Source organism: Vulpes lagopus, chromosome 1 (assembly GCF_018345385.1).
Source record: "Vulpes lagopus strain Blue_001 chromosome 1, ASM1834538v1, whole genome shotgun sequence".
NCBI classification, from domain to species: Eukaryota; Metazoa; Chordata; class Mammalia; order Carnivora; family Canidae; genus Vulpes; species Vulpes lagopus.
In genome coordinates this window covers 31,979,168-31,996,902 of record NC_054824.1, presented here as the reverse complement: position 1 = coordinate 31,996,902, position 17,735 = coordinate 31,979,168, and the positions used below count along the sequence as shown (strand labels likewise).

The 17,735-nt window shown below is 36.9% G+C and overlaps 1 protein-coding gene across 4 annotated transcripts in view; it reads left to right on the top strand.

Moving 5' to 3' along the window:
- Positions 1–8,157, top strand: part of TTK (TTK protein kinase) — a 40,753-nt gene extending 32,596 nt beyond the window's left edge. For 2 of the 4 annotated variants that reach the window (XM_041725576.1, XM_041725566.1), the window contains exons 20-23: positions 4,213–4,389; positions 4,743–4,827; positions 5,146–5,243; positions 7,588–8,157. In XM_041725576.1, coding sequence (XP_041581510.1) covers positions 4,213–4,389; positions 4,743–4,827; positions 5,146–5,243; positions 7,588–7,674 — 447 coding nt within the window. In that variant the 3' untranslated portion in view covers positions 7,675–8,157. The remainder of the gene's footprint in view (positions 1–4,212; positions 4,390–4,742; positions 4,828–5,145; positions 5,244–7,587) is intronic. The other 2 variants (XM_041725586.1, XR_005983142.1) reach the window with 2 other exon arrangements.
- The last annotated feature ends 9,578 nt before the right edge of the window (positions 8,158–17,735 follow it).

Here is a 17,735-nt window from a genome sequence, read left to right as displayed (position 1 = left end):
GGTATTGAATTGATAATTGATAAGTCTTGTTTCCTCTTTGATTCTTACATTTTATCTCTTACCATTTATTCATTTGTGAATTCCTCATTTCCAAGTACAATTCTAGTATGTAATTTTTTCCCAGCCGGCCACAGGCTACTTTCCCACTTACCTTATTTCACCAGCTCAGTGAGCTTTGTGTTAGCTTCACTGGTGTCCCTCGTTGAGTTCCTTTTGCCTGCCATGATGCCTCTGGCTCCCGAGCTAGTCCTTCTTGCTCTGTAGCAGTGTCACCAAGTGTGCACAAGCACACATTGTTGTCCAGGGACCTGCAAGCAATAGAGGGGTGCCTGTGTGGCTCAATCACCTAAGTGTCTGACTCTTGATTTTAATTTAGGTCATTATCTCAGGATCATGAGATTTGAGCCCCATGTCAGGCTCTGCACATTCTCGCAGGGAACCTGCTTCTCTCTCTTTTTCTCTCCTTCTGCCTCTCCTCCCCTCCTCCCACTTGCATGTGCTCCCTCTCATAATAAATAAATCTTTAAAAAAATAAAAAGTAATTGATTAAATGGGAAAAAATATAAATCAAAACATTGTCTAGCTCAAAGTAATTGCTTGATAAATGTGTATTTACTAATTATATTTTCCTTCCTAAAAAACTGGCTTCTAAATATTTTCTCAAATAAGTGGTATAACATTATGTCAAATAATTTCGCTTATGAAATTCTTTTTATAACTCTTTAGCTTCCGCTTTTCTTTTAATACTTAGATTTGCTATCTGTCTTTTCTTTTTCATTAGACTTACTAAGGTTTTGTTCATTTTAGAGAACAAAGCCTTCATTCTATTTTCATTTGCTCTATAATTAGTTTCTGCTATTTATTATTTTTATTTCCTTCAGGTTTCTTTTTTTTCCTAGTTTTTGGATTTAAATAATTGCTAACTTAATTTTTATATTCTTATTAATTAAAACATTAAAACTGAATTGTGTGAGTTTTTACTTTAACTTCTATTTATACCTTTTTTGTGGTGTTTCTTATTTTCATTAATTTCTAAAATTTGCAATTTCAGTTTTAAAATACTTTGAAATAATATATTTTTTAAAAATAAGATTTATTTATTTTTATTTATTTATTTTTTTAATAAGATTTATTTTGAATTGCAGGTAGAGTTCAGATTTTTTTCAGTTGTCAACTCAGTGCTTTAATATTGTGGGTAAATTGCCATTCATTTGAAACACCTGCTATCCAGTGGCCTTAATGATTCTGAATAGAAGGCAAATTTTTTATCCCAACACATGAAGTAATCTCTGCTGATAAAGAGTTCAAACCCCTCCCAGTCTAGCTCTGTTTCCAAATTATTCTCCAATGAACATTTGTTGGCTATTTGGAGTTTCTGTTCTGAAAATCAGGCACATTCACTATTCTCCCCTGCTTTCTTTTCCAAATGACTCTACAGGATTTTTGGCTGTGGTAGTTTGTCTCCATTCTTATTCTGGGGTTCATGGGTATAGTTTTTTACTTAGTTTTGTTATAAATGTTTTCTCTATGTATATGGTTTTGCTACCAGGCTTTTCTGTCCATCTTATCTGGGGATTTGGACAGATTGAAAAACTATGCTGCAATCTCAAAAGCAAACAAATAAACAGCAGAAACAGACTCACACATACAGAGAACAATGATGGTTGCCAGAGGGAGGGGGGTAAGAGATTGGGCAAAATGGGTGAAGGGGAGTGGGAGGTACAGGCCTCCAGTTACGGAATAAATAAGGGGATGAAAGGCACAGCATTGAGAATAGAGTCTGTGGCATTGTAACAGAGTTGTGTGATGACAGGTGGTAGCCACACTTGTGATGAGCATAGAATAGTGTATTGAGTTGTCAAATCACTATATTGTACACCTGAAACTAATGTAACCTTGTGTGTCAACTATATTTCAATTAAAAAAATAAACAAGGGCACCTGGGTGGCTCAGATGGTTAAGTGTCTGCATTTGGCTCAGGTCATCCTCTGGGTCCTGGGATCAAGTCCTGCCTTGGGCTCCCTTCTCAGCAGGGAGCCTACTTCTCACTCTCCTGCCCCTCCCATTTTTCCAAAATCTGAAATCCTGTTTTTGTTTGTTTTTTCATTAAAGATTTTCTTTCTTTATTCATGAGAGACAGAGAGAGAGGTAGACATGGGCAGAGGGAGAGGTAGGCTCCCCGCAGAGAATCGGATGTGGGATTCCAGATCCCAGCACTCCAGGATCACACCCTGAGCCAAAGGCAGAGGCTCAACTGTGAAGCCACCTAGGCGGCCCTTGAAATCCTTTTTAATCCATGATTTATTTAGAGATGGATATTTCCAGATTTTTAAGTTGGAGGAAGAAGAGGGTTTTTAAATTATTATTTTGATTTTTTAGTTTTCTTTGTGTTAAGGGAGTGGATCTGTTTTATCTGCCATTTTCTAAAAGGCATGTTAGAATCTTTTTACCATTTCCCCCAAAAGAATTTGATATAGTTCTTACTTAATATAGTTGTATTAAATGTAGTTTCAGTGCATAGGAGTTTGTGAGTGTCATCTCTTCTTGGTTGGTTGTACCTTTTTTATTATAAAATGGCTTTCCCTCTTCTGTTAAAAGCATTTTTTTTTTTTTGTTCTCTTTCTCTTTTTCTAATATTAACATTCCTATTCTGCTTTCTTTCTCTCTCTGGTTTTGTTTTGTTTTGAAGTTATATGTGCCATTTCTTTTTCCTTATTTGGTTAACTAACTGAACCACGCTAGTGCCTCTTTATTTTGTTTTAATAATATGTTTAGTATCTACCTTTTATTTTTATTTTTTAAAGATTTTATTTATTTCTTCATGAGAGACACAGAAAGAGAGAAGCAGAGACACAGACAGAGAGAGAAAGAAGCAGGCTCCATGCAGGGAGCCCGATGTGGGACTCCATTCTTGGACCCCAGGATCACGCTCTGGGCCAAAGGCAGGTGCCAAACCGCTGAGCTACCCAGGGATCCCCTAATATCTACCTTTTAAAAAGAATTTAACCATTCTCTTTTATTATGCCCACTGCTATGTTTTGTCTTATTCATGTTCATTTCAAAGTCAAAATGATAATTATATAATAATATTACATTATTTCTAATGAGATTATTTGATGCAAAGAGCACTTAAATAAGAAGTAGCATTTCCTGTTTTCTTATTATACCCAGAAATTACTCTCTATGCTTATCTGTATCTCATGGTTATATCATTTAATCCCCATGACAATGTACTTTTATTATTTTCTATTTTAGAGAAGAGGAAGTGAAGCTGCATAGAATTACTAGCTAGTAATAAGGCCAGGATTCAAATCCAGCCCAGCCTGATTCTATAGTTTGTGTTCTTGGGTTTAGGATAGCTCAATTTAACCTTTTAAAAATCTATGCATACTTCTATGTTATGAGTTTACATAAAAATTTATCATAATCCTGGGTTATCTGGTGGCTCAGTAGGTTAAGCATCCAACTCTTGATTTTGGCTCAGGTCATGATCTCAGGGTCATGAGATCAGGCCCATCTTTGGGCTCTGTGCTCAGCAGAATCTGCTTGGGATTCATATTCTCTCTCTCTGTCTCTCTCCCTCCCTCCCTCTGCTCCTCCCTCAGCTATCCAGCCCATGTTCTCTCAAGTAAATAAAATCTTAAAAGATATTTATTATAATTCAATAGTTTTGGAGAAAACAAGTAAATTTAAAACTTGCAGTTATGTTTTTTAGTCTTTTATATTTTCATAAGCTGACAGGAACAAAACATATTTCAGTTCAAATATTTTAATTATGAGTTTTTTGAGAGACTTACAGTTCATCTCTTGATAAAATAACCAAGTATAATAAAAACTATAAAACAATGTTTTTTCATGTAAACTGAATCTAGTGCTTGCCCATTAATTGAGGTTTAGTTATAATTTTAAGTGTTGAGGAATGTATGTGTACATATCTGTGTATAAAATATTCTTACATTTAATTGTATGTTAAAATTACAGTTATTTGGGGTGCCTGGGTAGTTCAGTCAGTTAAGCATCTGCCTTTGGCTCATGTCATAATCTTGGGGTCCTAGGATTGAGCCTCTTAACAGGCTCCCTGCTCTGGGGAGCCTGCTTCTCACTCTCCCTCTCCCTCTCTTTCTGTCCCCCTGACCCCAGCTCTTTCTCTTTCAAATAAATAAGTAAATAATTACAACAACTTACCTTTCTTTTTTTCCCTCCCCTAATTAGATAAGTCCTAAAAGTGACGTTTGGTCCTTAGGATGCATTTTGTACTATATGACTTATGGGAAGACACCATTTCAGCATATAATTAACCAGATTTCTAAATTACATGCCATAATTGACCCTAATCATGAAATCGAATTTCCTGATATTCCAGAGAAGGATCTTCAAGATGTGTTAAAGGTAACATTAGTAGTATATGGATATAGAAGAATAATATTTCAAATACTTAAATTGTTTGCTTAGAGTAAATAGTTGAAATTACTGGACTTATGTAACTGGCTTAGATAGATATATGTGGTCTATTGAAAGGAATTGCTGAATGAATTAGCTTTTTAAGTCATGTTAAGTTCACTTTGAAGATGTTTTAAGAGTTATGAATACTGGGGATTTTGCAAAAAGAACTTATAAAATCTTGTTTCTGAGGAGTAGACTATCTGGAAAGCAACTATTATAGTACAATACAATCCTGAAAGATACTTTATATTGATATTACATAAGAAAACTTGATTTTTAAAAAACCCTTATTTTTGTAGTGTTGCTTAATAAGGGACCCTAAACAGAGGATATCCATTCCTGACCTTCTGGCGCATCCATATGTTCAAATTCAAACTCATCCAGGTACTTCTTTGAAAATCAACTTATTAGTAATTACTAATAATAACAGACTTATAGCTATAACAAAAAATGGAACATGAATTGGCTACTCCTCCAGCATTCCTCTTTCCTTAAGGAAGTTCCTTTTATGCTAAAATACTAAAATAAATTAAATGTTTTTTTTTTTTAATGTGCTGGCATTTTTACTTACCCTAGGTAAGTAGCTATGATCAGTGATAAATTACAAGATGCCAGTTATTGTGTTGTTAAACAGAATGTATTTGCATGTGATTTTGTATTTTTTATTGGTTACAGCATGTTAATGATTATATATTTTTACAGGTAACCAGATGGTTAAGGGTACCACTGAAGAAATGAAATATGTTCTGGGCCAACTTGTTGGTCTGAATTCTCCTAACTCCATTTTGAAAGCTGCTAAAGTAAGAATGTCTATCTACATTACTTTTAATGGTTTTGTAGTTTAGTGAATAAGACACTTAAAACAGGTAATCCAAAGAAAAGTTGTTCTAGTCATCAGATTAAATATGAAGTATATTTCGACATTTAGATTCTTAATGTATGCTTTTTGACAAATACAGACTTTTACATTCTTATTCCGCAGATAGCACAATTGAAAGTATATTGTCATATAAGGTGCAATTGTAAGATTGCTGTCAGGTCTCAATTGGAATAAATTTCATAAGGAATTTGTCGTTTAAATCAGCAACATTTTTTTTTTTTTTTAAGATTTTATTTATTCATTCATGAGAGACACACACACACACAGAGGCAGAGGGAGAAACAGACTCCATGCAGGAAGCCCGATGCGGGACTCCATCTCAGGATCCCAGGATCATGCCCTGAGCAGATGCTCAACCACTGAGTCACCCAGGTGTCCCATAAATCAACAACATTCTTAAAACAGCTTTCTTTTCTTTTTTTTTTTTTTAATGTATGTATTCATGAGAGAGACAGAGAGAGAGAGAGGCGCAGAGACAAAGGCAGAGAGAGAGGCAGGCTCCATGTAGGGAGCCTAATGTGGGACTCGATCCCAGGACTCCAGAATCACACCCTAGGCCAAAGGCAGGCACTCAACTGCTGAGCCACCTAGTTGTCCCTTAACACAGCTTTTGCATTCATTTCTTCTAGCCATCTTTTTTTTCCAGAAGCCATCTAGGAGAAATCTCGGTATTTGTTTACAGGTAATGACTGGAAGCTATGTACCACAGTCAGAACATTTCTCAAAGCAGAGGTCTTGGACCTTTCAGCCTTCCAGTGTTTATGTCTATACCACCATATTTGGATCTCGTTGCCATCAAACCCCTAGTCATTCTAGAATCCTGTGTATGCTTATTAACCAACTGGTTTAGTTACCAAGCAGTTACTAATTAATTTCAGTAATAATGCTATTATAAAATATGGGAGCTTAAATTAAAAACACTCAACTCTCTGGGTAGGGTAAAACTACTCTAAGATGTTAAGAACTTGGACACATTTCTGGAGGAATTTATTATACATTCACTATTCGCATTCATGATATAAAGTAAATTTTTTTCTTATGGTTAAATCAGTGGTTTTAGGAATTCAAATTGAATAAAATTTGTTTTATAATTTTACTCTAGGGATCCCTGGGTGGCGCAGCGGTTTGGCGCCTGCCTTTGGCCCAGGGCGCGATCCTGGAGACCCGGGATCAAATCCCACATCGGGCTCCCGGTGCATGGAGCCCGCTTCTCCCTCTGCCTGTGTCTCTGCCTCTCTCTCTCTCTGTGACTATCATAAATAAATAAAAAATTAAAAAAAAATTATAATTTTACTCTATATTTCATATCTCCATGTTTTAATTTCCCCCCAGTGTATTATTTAGAGCCTTTTATGAATAAAATTGAGATGAATTAGTTGCCTTTACCTCTAAGGTTATGTGTTCCTTCATGGTAAAGATATCTGTCATCTTTATAAATTAGATGTTGGCTTAACCTTAAATCCTTTACAATATGTAGATGTTAATATAGCTAATTATGTTTATTTATATAACTTGTATTTTTTTTTAAGATTTTATTTATTTATTCATGAGAGAGAGAGAGGCAGAGACACAGGCAGGGGGAGAAGCAGGCTCCAGGCAGGGAGCCTGACGTGGGACTTGATCCTGGTCTCCAGGATCAGGCCCTGGGCTGAAGGCGGCACTAAACTGCTGAGCCACCAGGGCTGCCCATAACTTGTATATTTTTTAATGTCATCTGTTTATTAGTTGAAATATCATATGAAACTATTTCCTGATGAGTTTTACAGTGTAGCAAGTTATGTAAGACTTGCTTTATTTAAGAAAAAATAAGGGAGAACAAGAAGGCCTTTAAAATACATATATATGGGAGTGCCTGGGTGGCTCAGTTGCTTGAGTATCGCCTTTGGCTCGGGTCATGATCCCAGGGTCCTGAGATCAAGCCCCATATTGGGCTCCCTGCTCAACCTGTTTCTTCCTCTCCCTCTGCCTGCTTGTGCTCTGTCAAATAAATAAATAAAATCTTTTAAAAAAATGCGTATATATGCTTATTAATGGCTGTTACATTTCTTTTACAGAATTATTGAGTTGTATCTCATGATAGTGAATTTTTAGGCCAAGCTAGGTGTTTACAATTCTTATTATCTTCAATAGTTTGTAAAGTAATTTTCTAGTTATAAGAACAAGAGACATTCATTACATATTAGAATATATGTAGTTATCTTTATTCATCTGATAATACATTGAATTTTAGAAGTTGGAAAACAAGTGTGTGTTTTTCATTTCAGACTTTATATGACCGCTATAGTAGTGGTGAAAGTCATGATTCCTCTTCATCATCCAAGACTTTTGAAAACAAGTGGGAGAAAAAATAATTTACAGCTACTCCTAAACTGTCAAATATCACCTGTAAAACATATTGGACTGTATATACTCTTTATTCTCTGTGGAAATCTGCTCTTAAAGACAACTTCACCCTGAAATGTCAATGGCAGAAAAATTCAGTAGATTATCCTCAAAAGAAAACTGTAAAAATAATAACCACTAATGGTACTGTATAAAGTTGTAGAATTGTTTTCTCTCTTTTATGCTTTCCTGTAAATCTACTCTATTTGATACCATTTCACACTCAGAATAGTGGGCGAACAACTGAAATACATTCTGAAGAACTATGTAAATAAAGCTTTGTAGCATAAGATGACACTAAAATGTAGAAATTGTAATTATTTTCTTCAAGCAAATGTACTGGTGATATGGTGCAAAATTCTTAATAAAAATTGAAGGGACGCCTCAGTGGCTCAGTGGTTGAGCATCTGCCTTCAGCTCAGGGCATGATCCTGGAGTCCTAGGATCAAGTCCCACATCAGGCTCTCTGCATGGAGCCTTCTCCCTCTGCCTATGTCTCTGCTTCTCTCTCTGTGTGTCTCTCATGAATAAATAAATAAAATATTAAAAAAAATTAAGGGAAGATACAAGACTAGATCTTAGTAAATGAATTTCAAGAAGAAAATTCCAAAGGGTTTGAATTATAAAATAAATTTCCTAATTGCTTTATGGCACTGATGCAGTCCAGAGTTTTAGGGCTACACTTTGTTTTTTTAATTCTCTCTTTGATTCTTCATAATATCTATTGCATAGTGTTTAGAGTATCATGCTAGCTTCAGTGGTATAAGTTGTATAGGGCATACCCTCACTGTAATTTGCTTGGTAATTGACACATTACAAATGTAGTCTTCGAGTCTTTGGGACTCAATCTAGTATTCTCTCTCTCTCTTTTTTTTTTTTAGATTTCAATAGACTTTTTTTTTTTTTTTAAAGACCTTTTAAGATCAGTTTTAGGTCCACAGCGAAGTTGAGGGGAAGGTGCAGAGATTTCCCATCTAGCTCCTGCCCCAACATATACATAGTATTCCCCATTATCAATGTCCCCTACCAGATTGGTACATTTGTTAAAACTAATGAACCTACATTGACACACCATAACAATCACCCAAAGTCCATAGTTTAACATTACAGTTCACTTTTGTTGGTATACATTCTATAGGTTTGGACAAATGTATAATGACAAGGATCCATTATAATAATATTATACAGAGTATTTTCATTGCCCTGAAAATTCTTCGGGCTCCTCCTATTCATCCCTCCCCCACCCCTGAACTGCTAATCCCTGACAACCACTGAACTGCTAATTGCCTCAATAGTTTTTTTGCCTTTTCCAGAACATCATATAGTTGGAGTTGCACAGTATGTAGCCTTTTCAGATAAGTTTCTTTCGCTTTGAAAAGATTCCTCTAGGTCTTTTCAGCACCTAGTAATATTCCATTGTATGGATGTACCACAATTTATGCATCCACCTACTGTAGGTCATCTTGATTGCTTCCAAATTTGGGCATTTATGAATAAAGCTGCTATAATCTATGTGCAGGTTTTTGTGTGGTAATAAATTTTCAACTCCTCTGAATAAATACCAAAGAGCATGTTGGATGGATTGATGGTAAGAGTATACTGAGTTTTGTAAGAAACTGCCAAACTATTTTCCAAAGTGGCTGTACCATTTTGCATTCCCTGTGGCAGTGAATGAGAGTTCCTATTGCTCCACATCCTTGTCAGCATTTGCGGTTGCCCGTGTTCCAGATTTTGCCACTCTTAATAGGTATGTAGTAGTATCTCGTTGTTATTTTAATTAGCATTTCTCAAATGACACATAATGTGTATTTTTTCATATTCTTACTTGACAGCTGGTACCCTCTTTGGTGAGATATGTCTTTGGCTTATTTATTAATTTGGGTTGTTTTCTTAAGTTTTAAGAATTTGTATATTTTGGATAGCAGTCCTTTATCACCTGTCTTTTGTAGGTATGTTTTCTCAGTCTGTGGCTTATCTTATTATTTGATATTGTCTTTCACAGAGCAGAAGTTTTTAATCTTAATGTACATTATCAATTATTTCTTTCATAGATTGTACCTTTGATGTTGTGGCTGAAAAGTCATCACCATACCTAAGGGTCACCTATTTCCTGCAATGTTATATTCTAGAATTTTACAGTTTTGCAGTTTATGTTACATTTAGGTTTTTAATCCATTTTGAGTTCATTTTTGTGAAAAATGTGTAAAATCTGTCTTTAGATTCATTGTTTTTGCATGTGGATGTCTAGTTATTGAAGGGACTGTCTTTCCATTGTATTGCTTTTGCTTCTTTTCCTCCTATTCCCTTACCAATACCATGCTGTCTTGATTGCTATCACTTTATAGTAAGTCTTGAAGTTGCATAGTGGCAGTGCTCCAACTTTGTTCTTCAATATTATGTTGATTATTCTGGGCTTTTTGCCTTTTCATATAAACTTTAGGATTGGTTTGTCAATTTTCATTAAGAAAACTTGCTGAGATTTTGATTGGAATTGTTTTCAATTTGTAGATCAAATTGGAAAGAACTGACATTTTGACAATATTGAATCCTCCTGTCCATCAATGTAATACTTCTTCATTTATTGATACCTTGATTTTGTTCATCAGTTTTATATTTTTCATATAGATCTTGTATATATATTGTGAGATTTATTCCCAAGTATTTAATTTTTGAGAGTGCTAATGTAAATGGTATTTTTTTGTAAAGATTTTATTTATTCATGAGAGACACAGAGAAAGAGAGAGGGGCCGAGACACAGGCAGAGAGAGAAGCAGGCCCCATGCAGGGAGCCTGATGCGGGACTCGATCCCGGGACTCCAGGATCACGCCCTGGGCCAAAGGCAGGCACTAAACCACTGAGCCACCCAGGAATCCCCTGGTATTGTGTTTTTTAATTTCAAATTCCACTTGTTCATTGCTATATAAAATGATTGGCTTTTGTATATTAACCTTGTATCCTACAACTTTTTTTTGTTGTTTTTTTTAAATTCATTTATGATAGTCACAGAGAGAGAGAGGCAGAGACATAGGCAGAGGGAGAAGCAGGCTCCCCAGAGGGAGCGCAATGTGGGACTTGTTCCCCTGATCCGGATCACACCCTGAGGTGAAGGCAGAAGGCAGACACTCAACTGCTGAGCCACCCAGGCATCCCTGAAAATATTTTAGATTCACCCTTGTTTTTATGAAGATTGTTTTTTCAGGATCTGTCCGTCTATAATTTCTAATATCCATATTATATCTATGTAAGTGATCTGCCTTTTTCCTCTGGCTATTTATTTCTAAGATCTAAAGCTCTGTGATCCACTGTCTCCCTAAAATATGTCTAGTCATTGATTTTGTTTTGTTTTTAATCCTGTTTGGTATATATTATGCTTTCCAAGTCTATGGAATCATATATTTTCTTGATTCTGAAAAATTCTCAGCCATTATCTCCTTAAACTTTTTCAGTTTTAGAAATTTCATTTGGTTGTTTTTCAAACCTGCCTGTTCTTCCTTGATGTTCTTTAGTCATTTTACATGGAACAGTTTTATATTCCATATCTCAAATTCCAGTACTTGAATTTTTTGAATTGAACTCTTTTTTTTTTTTCTGACTCTGCCATTTGTTTCTTACCGTGTTGGAGGTTTCTGTGACTACCCCCTCAAGTTTATTTTTTTTTTTTTACCCCCTCAAGTTTAATGACCTACTAGGAGAACTCAGGATTCAGTTACACTCATGGTGATGATTTATTATTAGTGAAAAGATATAAAGCAAAATCAACAAAGGGAAAAGGTGCATGAAGCAAAGTCTGCAGGAAACAAGCCACAAGCTTCCAAGCGTTCTTTCCTAGTGACTCACATAGGATGTACTAATTTCCTAGCAGTAAGTTGTGGCGATATGTATAAAATGTCTAGCACAGCAGCTTATTAAGACTTGTTACTCTGGGGATCCCTGGGTGGCGCAGCGGTTTGGCGCCTGCCTTTGGCCCGGGGCGCGATCCTGGAGACCCGGGATCAAATCCCACATCAGGCTCCCAGTGCATGGAGCCTGCTTCTCCCTCTGTCTGTGTCTCTGCCTCTCTCTCTCTCTCTGACTATCATAAATTAAAAAAATAATAATAATAAAATAAAAAGCTTTCTCTTAAAAAAAAAAAAAAAAAAGACTTGTTACTCTGTTTCAGGGGCCTGGTCATGTACTCACCCTTTGCCTAATATGTACCCAAATATTAGGCTCCCAGAAGGAAAGCAGGTATTTATCTTAAACCACATTGTTTGTACCTCACAATTCAGACACTGGAAGCCCCTTGTTTAGGAAATGGTGGGAACCCTCCAGAAATTTGAGTTCCTAGACTCTGGCCAAAGACAACCTTCCAAGCAGACCTTTTTTAATGATATCAGTCTCAGGCTTGCAATGTTTACTCTTTACACTTCTTGTGAATTTGTTAGTCTTTGTTTATGATCTCTGATTTGTTTGATCTCAAATATTAGGAAACTGCAGAGGAAGCCAGTGTTAATCTTAAAAAATCAAACTGCCAGTTATTTTACCAGCAAAAGCTGGTTTTACTTGGGAATAGCAGAAAATTGCAATCTGGAACCAGCAAGCTATAAAAGAACCATAGGCAAGTCCATAGAACAAAGCAGAGGTACACTTTTATAGAGGAAAGGGGAACATTAGGAAGGCTGATACAAGCAAGAATTCCATTGTAGTAAAGTGGCAGTTGGAAGTATAGTAGATTTTCATTGGCTAAGCTGTTGCCAGAGAAAGGAGGAAAGCTTTTCTTCCTCCTTTGATAGCAAAGTAGTATCCAATTGCAAGGTCCATCTCTTCCTATTGGATCTGTAATTGATAACAGTGTTAGAGCATAAGAGCTCCCCCTGGGAACCTACTCCACTCTAAGATTTCCTTTTACTTTTCATGCCAGCATTTGCTATTAACTTAAACCAGTATCAGTATCAATCAGGGTACGTTAGGTTTTGCCATGGTAACAGGTAACCCTGAAAAATATCAGTAGCTTTAAACAATGAAATTTTATTTCTCACTAATGCCTGTGGAGGAGGGAAGAGAATACTGCCCTGCTTTGCCCTCACTCCTGGACCCAGCCTATGTGGTGCTCTACTGTTTGCTGTGGCAGACAAAAAGGGAAAGCATGATAAAGTTGCTTAAAATTAATACTTGAAAATTACATCCTTCTCACAATTCATTGGCTAAAGAAGTTGTGTGGTTTAATGTAATGATTGTGTGTCTAGAAAGAAGGCTAAAAATACATGAACAGCACTAATTAAAATTTGTAAGATACAGCGATATTCTTTGCTTCAATTAGGGATCTTTGCCCTTCCTTTTTCTTATTTTCTTCCTCTCTGTTCTACTTGTCCACTTTTACTGCCAGAAAGAGAGTATATTGTATTGAAGAGAGAAATGTATTAGTAATTAACTAGTTGTTTAGTAGTTAAAGTCATAATAATGTTTATTGGCTGTTTGTAGAGACATATATGTTACTACGAAAGGAAAATATTAGTCTCTCCTTAATCTACTTGAGAAGTATAATAGAAGGAAGTATAAATAACTCTCAATCTCTCAATCCCATCATCCAAAGTCAATTACTATTAACTTTTGGCATATTTGTACAATCAAGATAATATATTTATAACTTTATACTCTTATTTTTCCACCTACTTTTCTAAAGCATTTTCCTAAGTCATTTAAACTCTTCACAAATATAATTTTGATTCCTTTGTAGTAGCCTATGATGTAAATGTACAAAGATATTTCTCTATTTTTAAATTTTGTTTATAATTCAGAATTAATGGGAATGGAAGTTAATATTTGTCCTAAAATATAACTAATAATGTAAATCCACAGTTAAAGATTGTGATACCATCATGGAACTTTTTTTTTTTTTTTAATTATCAGCAGTTTGATATTAGACTTAGCAATTGAAATTTGGGTTTACATTTAAGCTATACCTGATATGTAGTGGCCAACCTAATATCTTTGTGAGTAGATTTAATTAAACAATATTTTAGGGAGGAGGCAAATGCTATCTAACCAGAAAAAGTCTGTTGCTTCTACTGTCAAGATATATTTAGAATTTAGTCCTCGGGGATCCCTGGGTGGCTCGGCGGTTTAGTGCCTGCCTTCAGCTCAGGGCGTCATCCTGGAGTCCCAGGATCGAGTGCCACATCGGGCTCCCTTCATGGAGCCTGCTTCCCCCTCTGCCTGTGTCTCTGCCTCTCTCTTTGTGTCTCTCATGAATAAATAAATAAAATATTAAAAAACAAAAAAAGAATTCAGTCCTCAGCACTAGCACCTACATCACATGGGTCACTGCAAAAATTTCCTCACTGTTCTCCCTGCTTCCACTCTTGTCCTTACCTATTCTGCTCTATAGGACAGCCAGAGCGATTTGTTCCAATATGAGTTAGGGCACTTTGCTCCTCTGTTCCATACCTTCCAACTGACTCTATCCAACTCAAAGTAAATGCCCAAGTCCTTGAAGGATAGGTGTCTTTCTATATGTAGCCAGAATTTGGACGCATAGGCACATGACTGCCTTATGGCCCTTGGGTTGCCATTCCCTCTTCTAGAATGCTTTTTCTGCAATAGACACTAGGCTTGTTTCTGATGTAGGAATGAGTTAGGGATAGATGGGGGTGGGCAGGGAAAGATAAGGGAAAGGCCCAGAGTCGGGCTCCCATAAATCCCAAGGACACAAAATAGTCCTGAGTCAGTCATTTCCTCATCTTGTGTTTGTTCAAACGTCAATTTCCCAGTGAGGTCTGCCTTAAATAGCATATTTAATTATAATCCGCCTGCCCCTCAATATCCCCTTCCTTGTTGCTTAATTATTTTTTGTAGTGTTTATCATTCTGACATTCTTTATAATTGATTTAGGTGTATTTTTTGTTTGTTTGGTCTTTTTACTATTTATCTCCCCACCCCCTTGACCCCCCAATGATACCAGTTGCCAGAATGCAAAGCTTTTTATTAGTTTTGTTCACTACTCTATTCCCAGTGCCTAATATAATGCCTGGTCCATAGCTGACACTTGACACTTGATAAATATTGGTTGAATACATGAATAAAAGTTTTCTTCCTGGAAAGAGAGAATTATGTTTCTTACAGAGAAACAGTATTAGCAATATCGGCAAACTGGCTGATATCAGCCCAGTGGACTGATATAACTCCTAGAGAGGTGAACAAAATAAGATGTCCTTTATGGCTACCACCCATTCCAAGCGACCTACTTTGCAACACTTGGATTTAGGAATTGATATGGGAGAGCTTAGGTTCTTGTCTCACGGAGTCAAAGAATGAATCTCGTGGACACAGGAGAGTGAGTAAAGGAATAGAAGTTTATTAAGTAAAGATACAGATAAAGCTCTCAGAAGTGAGAGGGGTCCTGACAGGGTTGCCACTGAGGGCTTGTAGGGTTGATCTTCAATTGGAAGCCAGTCAGGGAACCTAAATCCCTTTAACATATCCATTGATATCACAATTGAATAGGGACTAGTGATAACATCATCAATGGCTTACTTCCTTTTTAGAGTATGATGATTTTGTGGGTTACTTTAGGGCAGGGTGGTCTGGCTTGTTCCCTTATCTCTGATTTCCTTACACCTCAGCATTTTGGGGATTTTTGTGAGCCTGCTTCCATGGCCCGCTATCTAGCCTTGCCTTAGCCCCTTTTGTCCCTAACTCAGAATGAAGAATGTTCACAGAGGCAGACTTTTTCTAGACATGCCCTTGACTGACAGGATTTCATACAGAATTTGGGATTTGCCTTTTCACAGAGGCATCACATGATACCTTCTCCTAGATGAAGTATGTCTATGTTCAAATAAATGAAGCAAACTGAAGTCCCTGCCCTCCAGGTGGTTATTTCTGTGTTTCTCCTCTTCCTGTGAAATCAGGAATATATATATCTTTTTCTGTAGCCCAGATGTCCTAGCATTGATTTTCCAGTTCTTATTGATCTACGGTAGAGCAAGTACATGGAAGTGTTGACAGAACACAAGAAGCAAGCAGTGTGACTCTGTGTGTGCCCACAGGCTTTGGGAGGCTGGTGAGGGGAAGATGCAAACAGTGCTGACCTCTCTCTGTTGCTATCTTTGAGGGGATCCCTGGCTCCCCTGTCTGGTGAGGAATCCCCAAAGACTGTCTTTGTCATAGCCAGTTGTTCTCCACACTCCAGGCTGGAGGTTCCTGCCACTCTGAGGCTGGCCTAAATTCTCTCTGGGGCTAGAAAGGGCCTCCTTCTGGTAAGGATTGCCTGCCTGAGTCTGGTAAGGGAGAGTTCTGCTCATTCCTGAAGTTTGGGAGTGGCCTAGTGAATTAAGGTTCACAGCCTCCAGGTAGGTGTGGAGTGACAGTGACAACAATTGTTCTGGTCCTAAGCAGGATTTTCCAGTTTGGGTGGGAGTTTGCATAAATGACTGATTTGAAACAATGCTACAGGGCTCAGCCAGGGACAGATTTGCTAACTGGGTCAGGTCAGGTTGGAAGACATTGTCAGTCACTGATTACCCAATCTACTTGGTGAGTGCCCAGAGCACTTTCCTTGCAGTCTTGCAAATCTCTGCATTTTGTCCTCACCAGCTGGTATGATCAAGGGAAACCTGGAAAAAGGCAAGAAGGATTCAACTAAAGCAGCAACTCGTTATGACAGACTGAACTTATTGTCTTCTTCCTATAATCAAGGTGGCTCTGTATCCAGAGTTCTTTTCTTTTTCTTGCTATTTTGGTCCATAAATTTTAACTCTAAATAATTTTATCTCTCTCTTTTTTTTTATCTCTCTTTTTTCTTGCTTTGCCTATGTGTACCTATTCTCACCACATACCAATTTCTTTCATAATTCCTTCCTATTCTATGCTGTAGTCAACTTTCCAGAGCATTGCCACCTCCTTATCTTTTGTAAGGTATAGCCACACAAATTACCTGATCACTACACTTCCTGTTTCTGCCTAGAGGTAGGACTGTGATTCCCTAGAGGGATCCAGCCCTTCTCCAAGAGATTGAGAGAAGAGCCTCTCTGTTCACAATTCTAGGGATTAATTAAGCCCCTGTTGGTGATCTAATTGTTCTGTCAGTGATTGGTTTAGGGCTGGGTATACATCTTCAGGCAAATGAAACATGAAGGGAAATCTGCTGGTGGATGCCAGGAAATAGATATTTGGTCTTAAAAATAAATTCAAGGAAAGTTAACAGTACCTATTTTTCTTCTGAATGCGGTTATGTCTGCATTTCATTTCATGAACTGGAGTAGCTTTCTTGCAACCATGAGGAAAACTAAGCACAGACCATGAATGTGGAAAAATCATGGGACCTTGGTAATTAGAGCATGAGGTTCATCCAGCAGCCGTCTTATCTTGGGAGTTCTTGTTATATGAGATCAATTTAACTTAATATTTAAGACAAGTTGAGTTGTATATCTGTTTTATATAGTTGGAAGCATCCTAAATAATCTACAAGCTCTCATTCTGCTTATTAGACAAAGACATTTTCTCTAGGCTCCATAACTTTAAGTCTATTATCTCTGTGAAGCTGTCCAGAAAGTCCCAACCCAAAATAGCAGTGCTCTGCTCTGAACTCCTTTATCCGCTCAGTCGGACATCTCTCTTTTCATCTCTTTTTGTAAATTCAAGATCCTATGATAACGTTTTGGAATTCTTAATTTCTGGTACACCACCTGAAAAACAAACACTTTAACATATCTTATCTTTTTAAGTTTATTTATTTTTTAGTAATCTCTGCACCCCGCATGAGTGGGGCTCAAATTCAGGACCCCGAGATCAAGAGTCATATGCCCCTTCTATTGAGCCAAGCAGGAGCCCTTCACATATCTTTTGTGATATTTAGAATAGAATGAGAATAATTTTGCCCTTAACAGTCTGCACATGGGTTTGCATTGATTTGCATGATTGGCAGTATGTTTTAACATAAAGAGTGTAGCTGGGGGTGACCCACTTGACTCTAAGCTCCGTCACTCACTCAACTAGCTTAATCTCTCTAAATTTCTATTTTCTCTTATGTAAAATTTGGTTAATAACCCC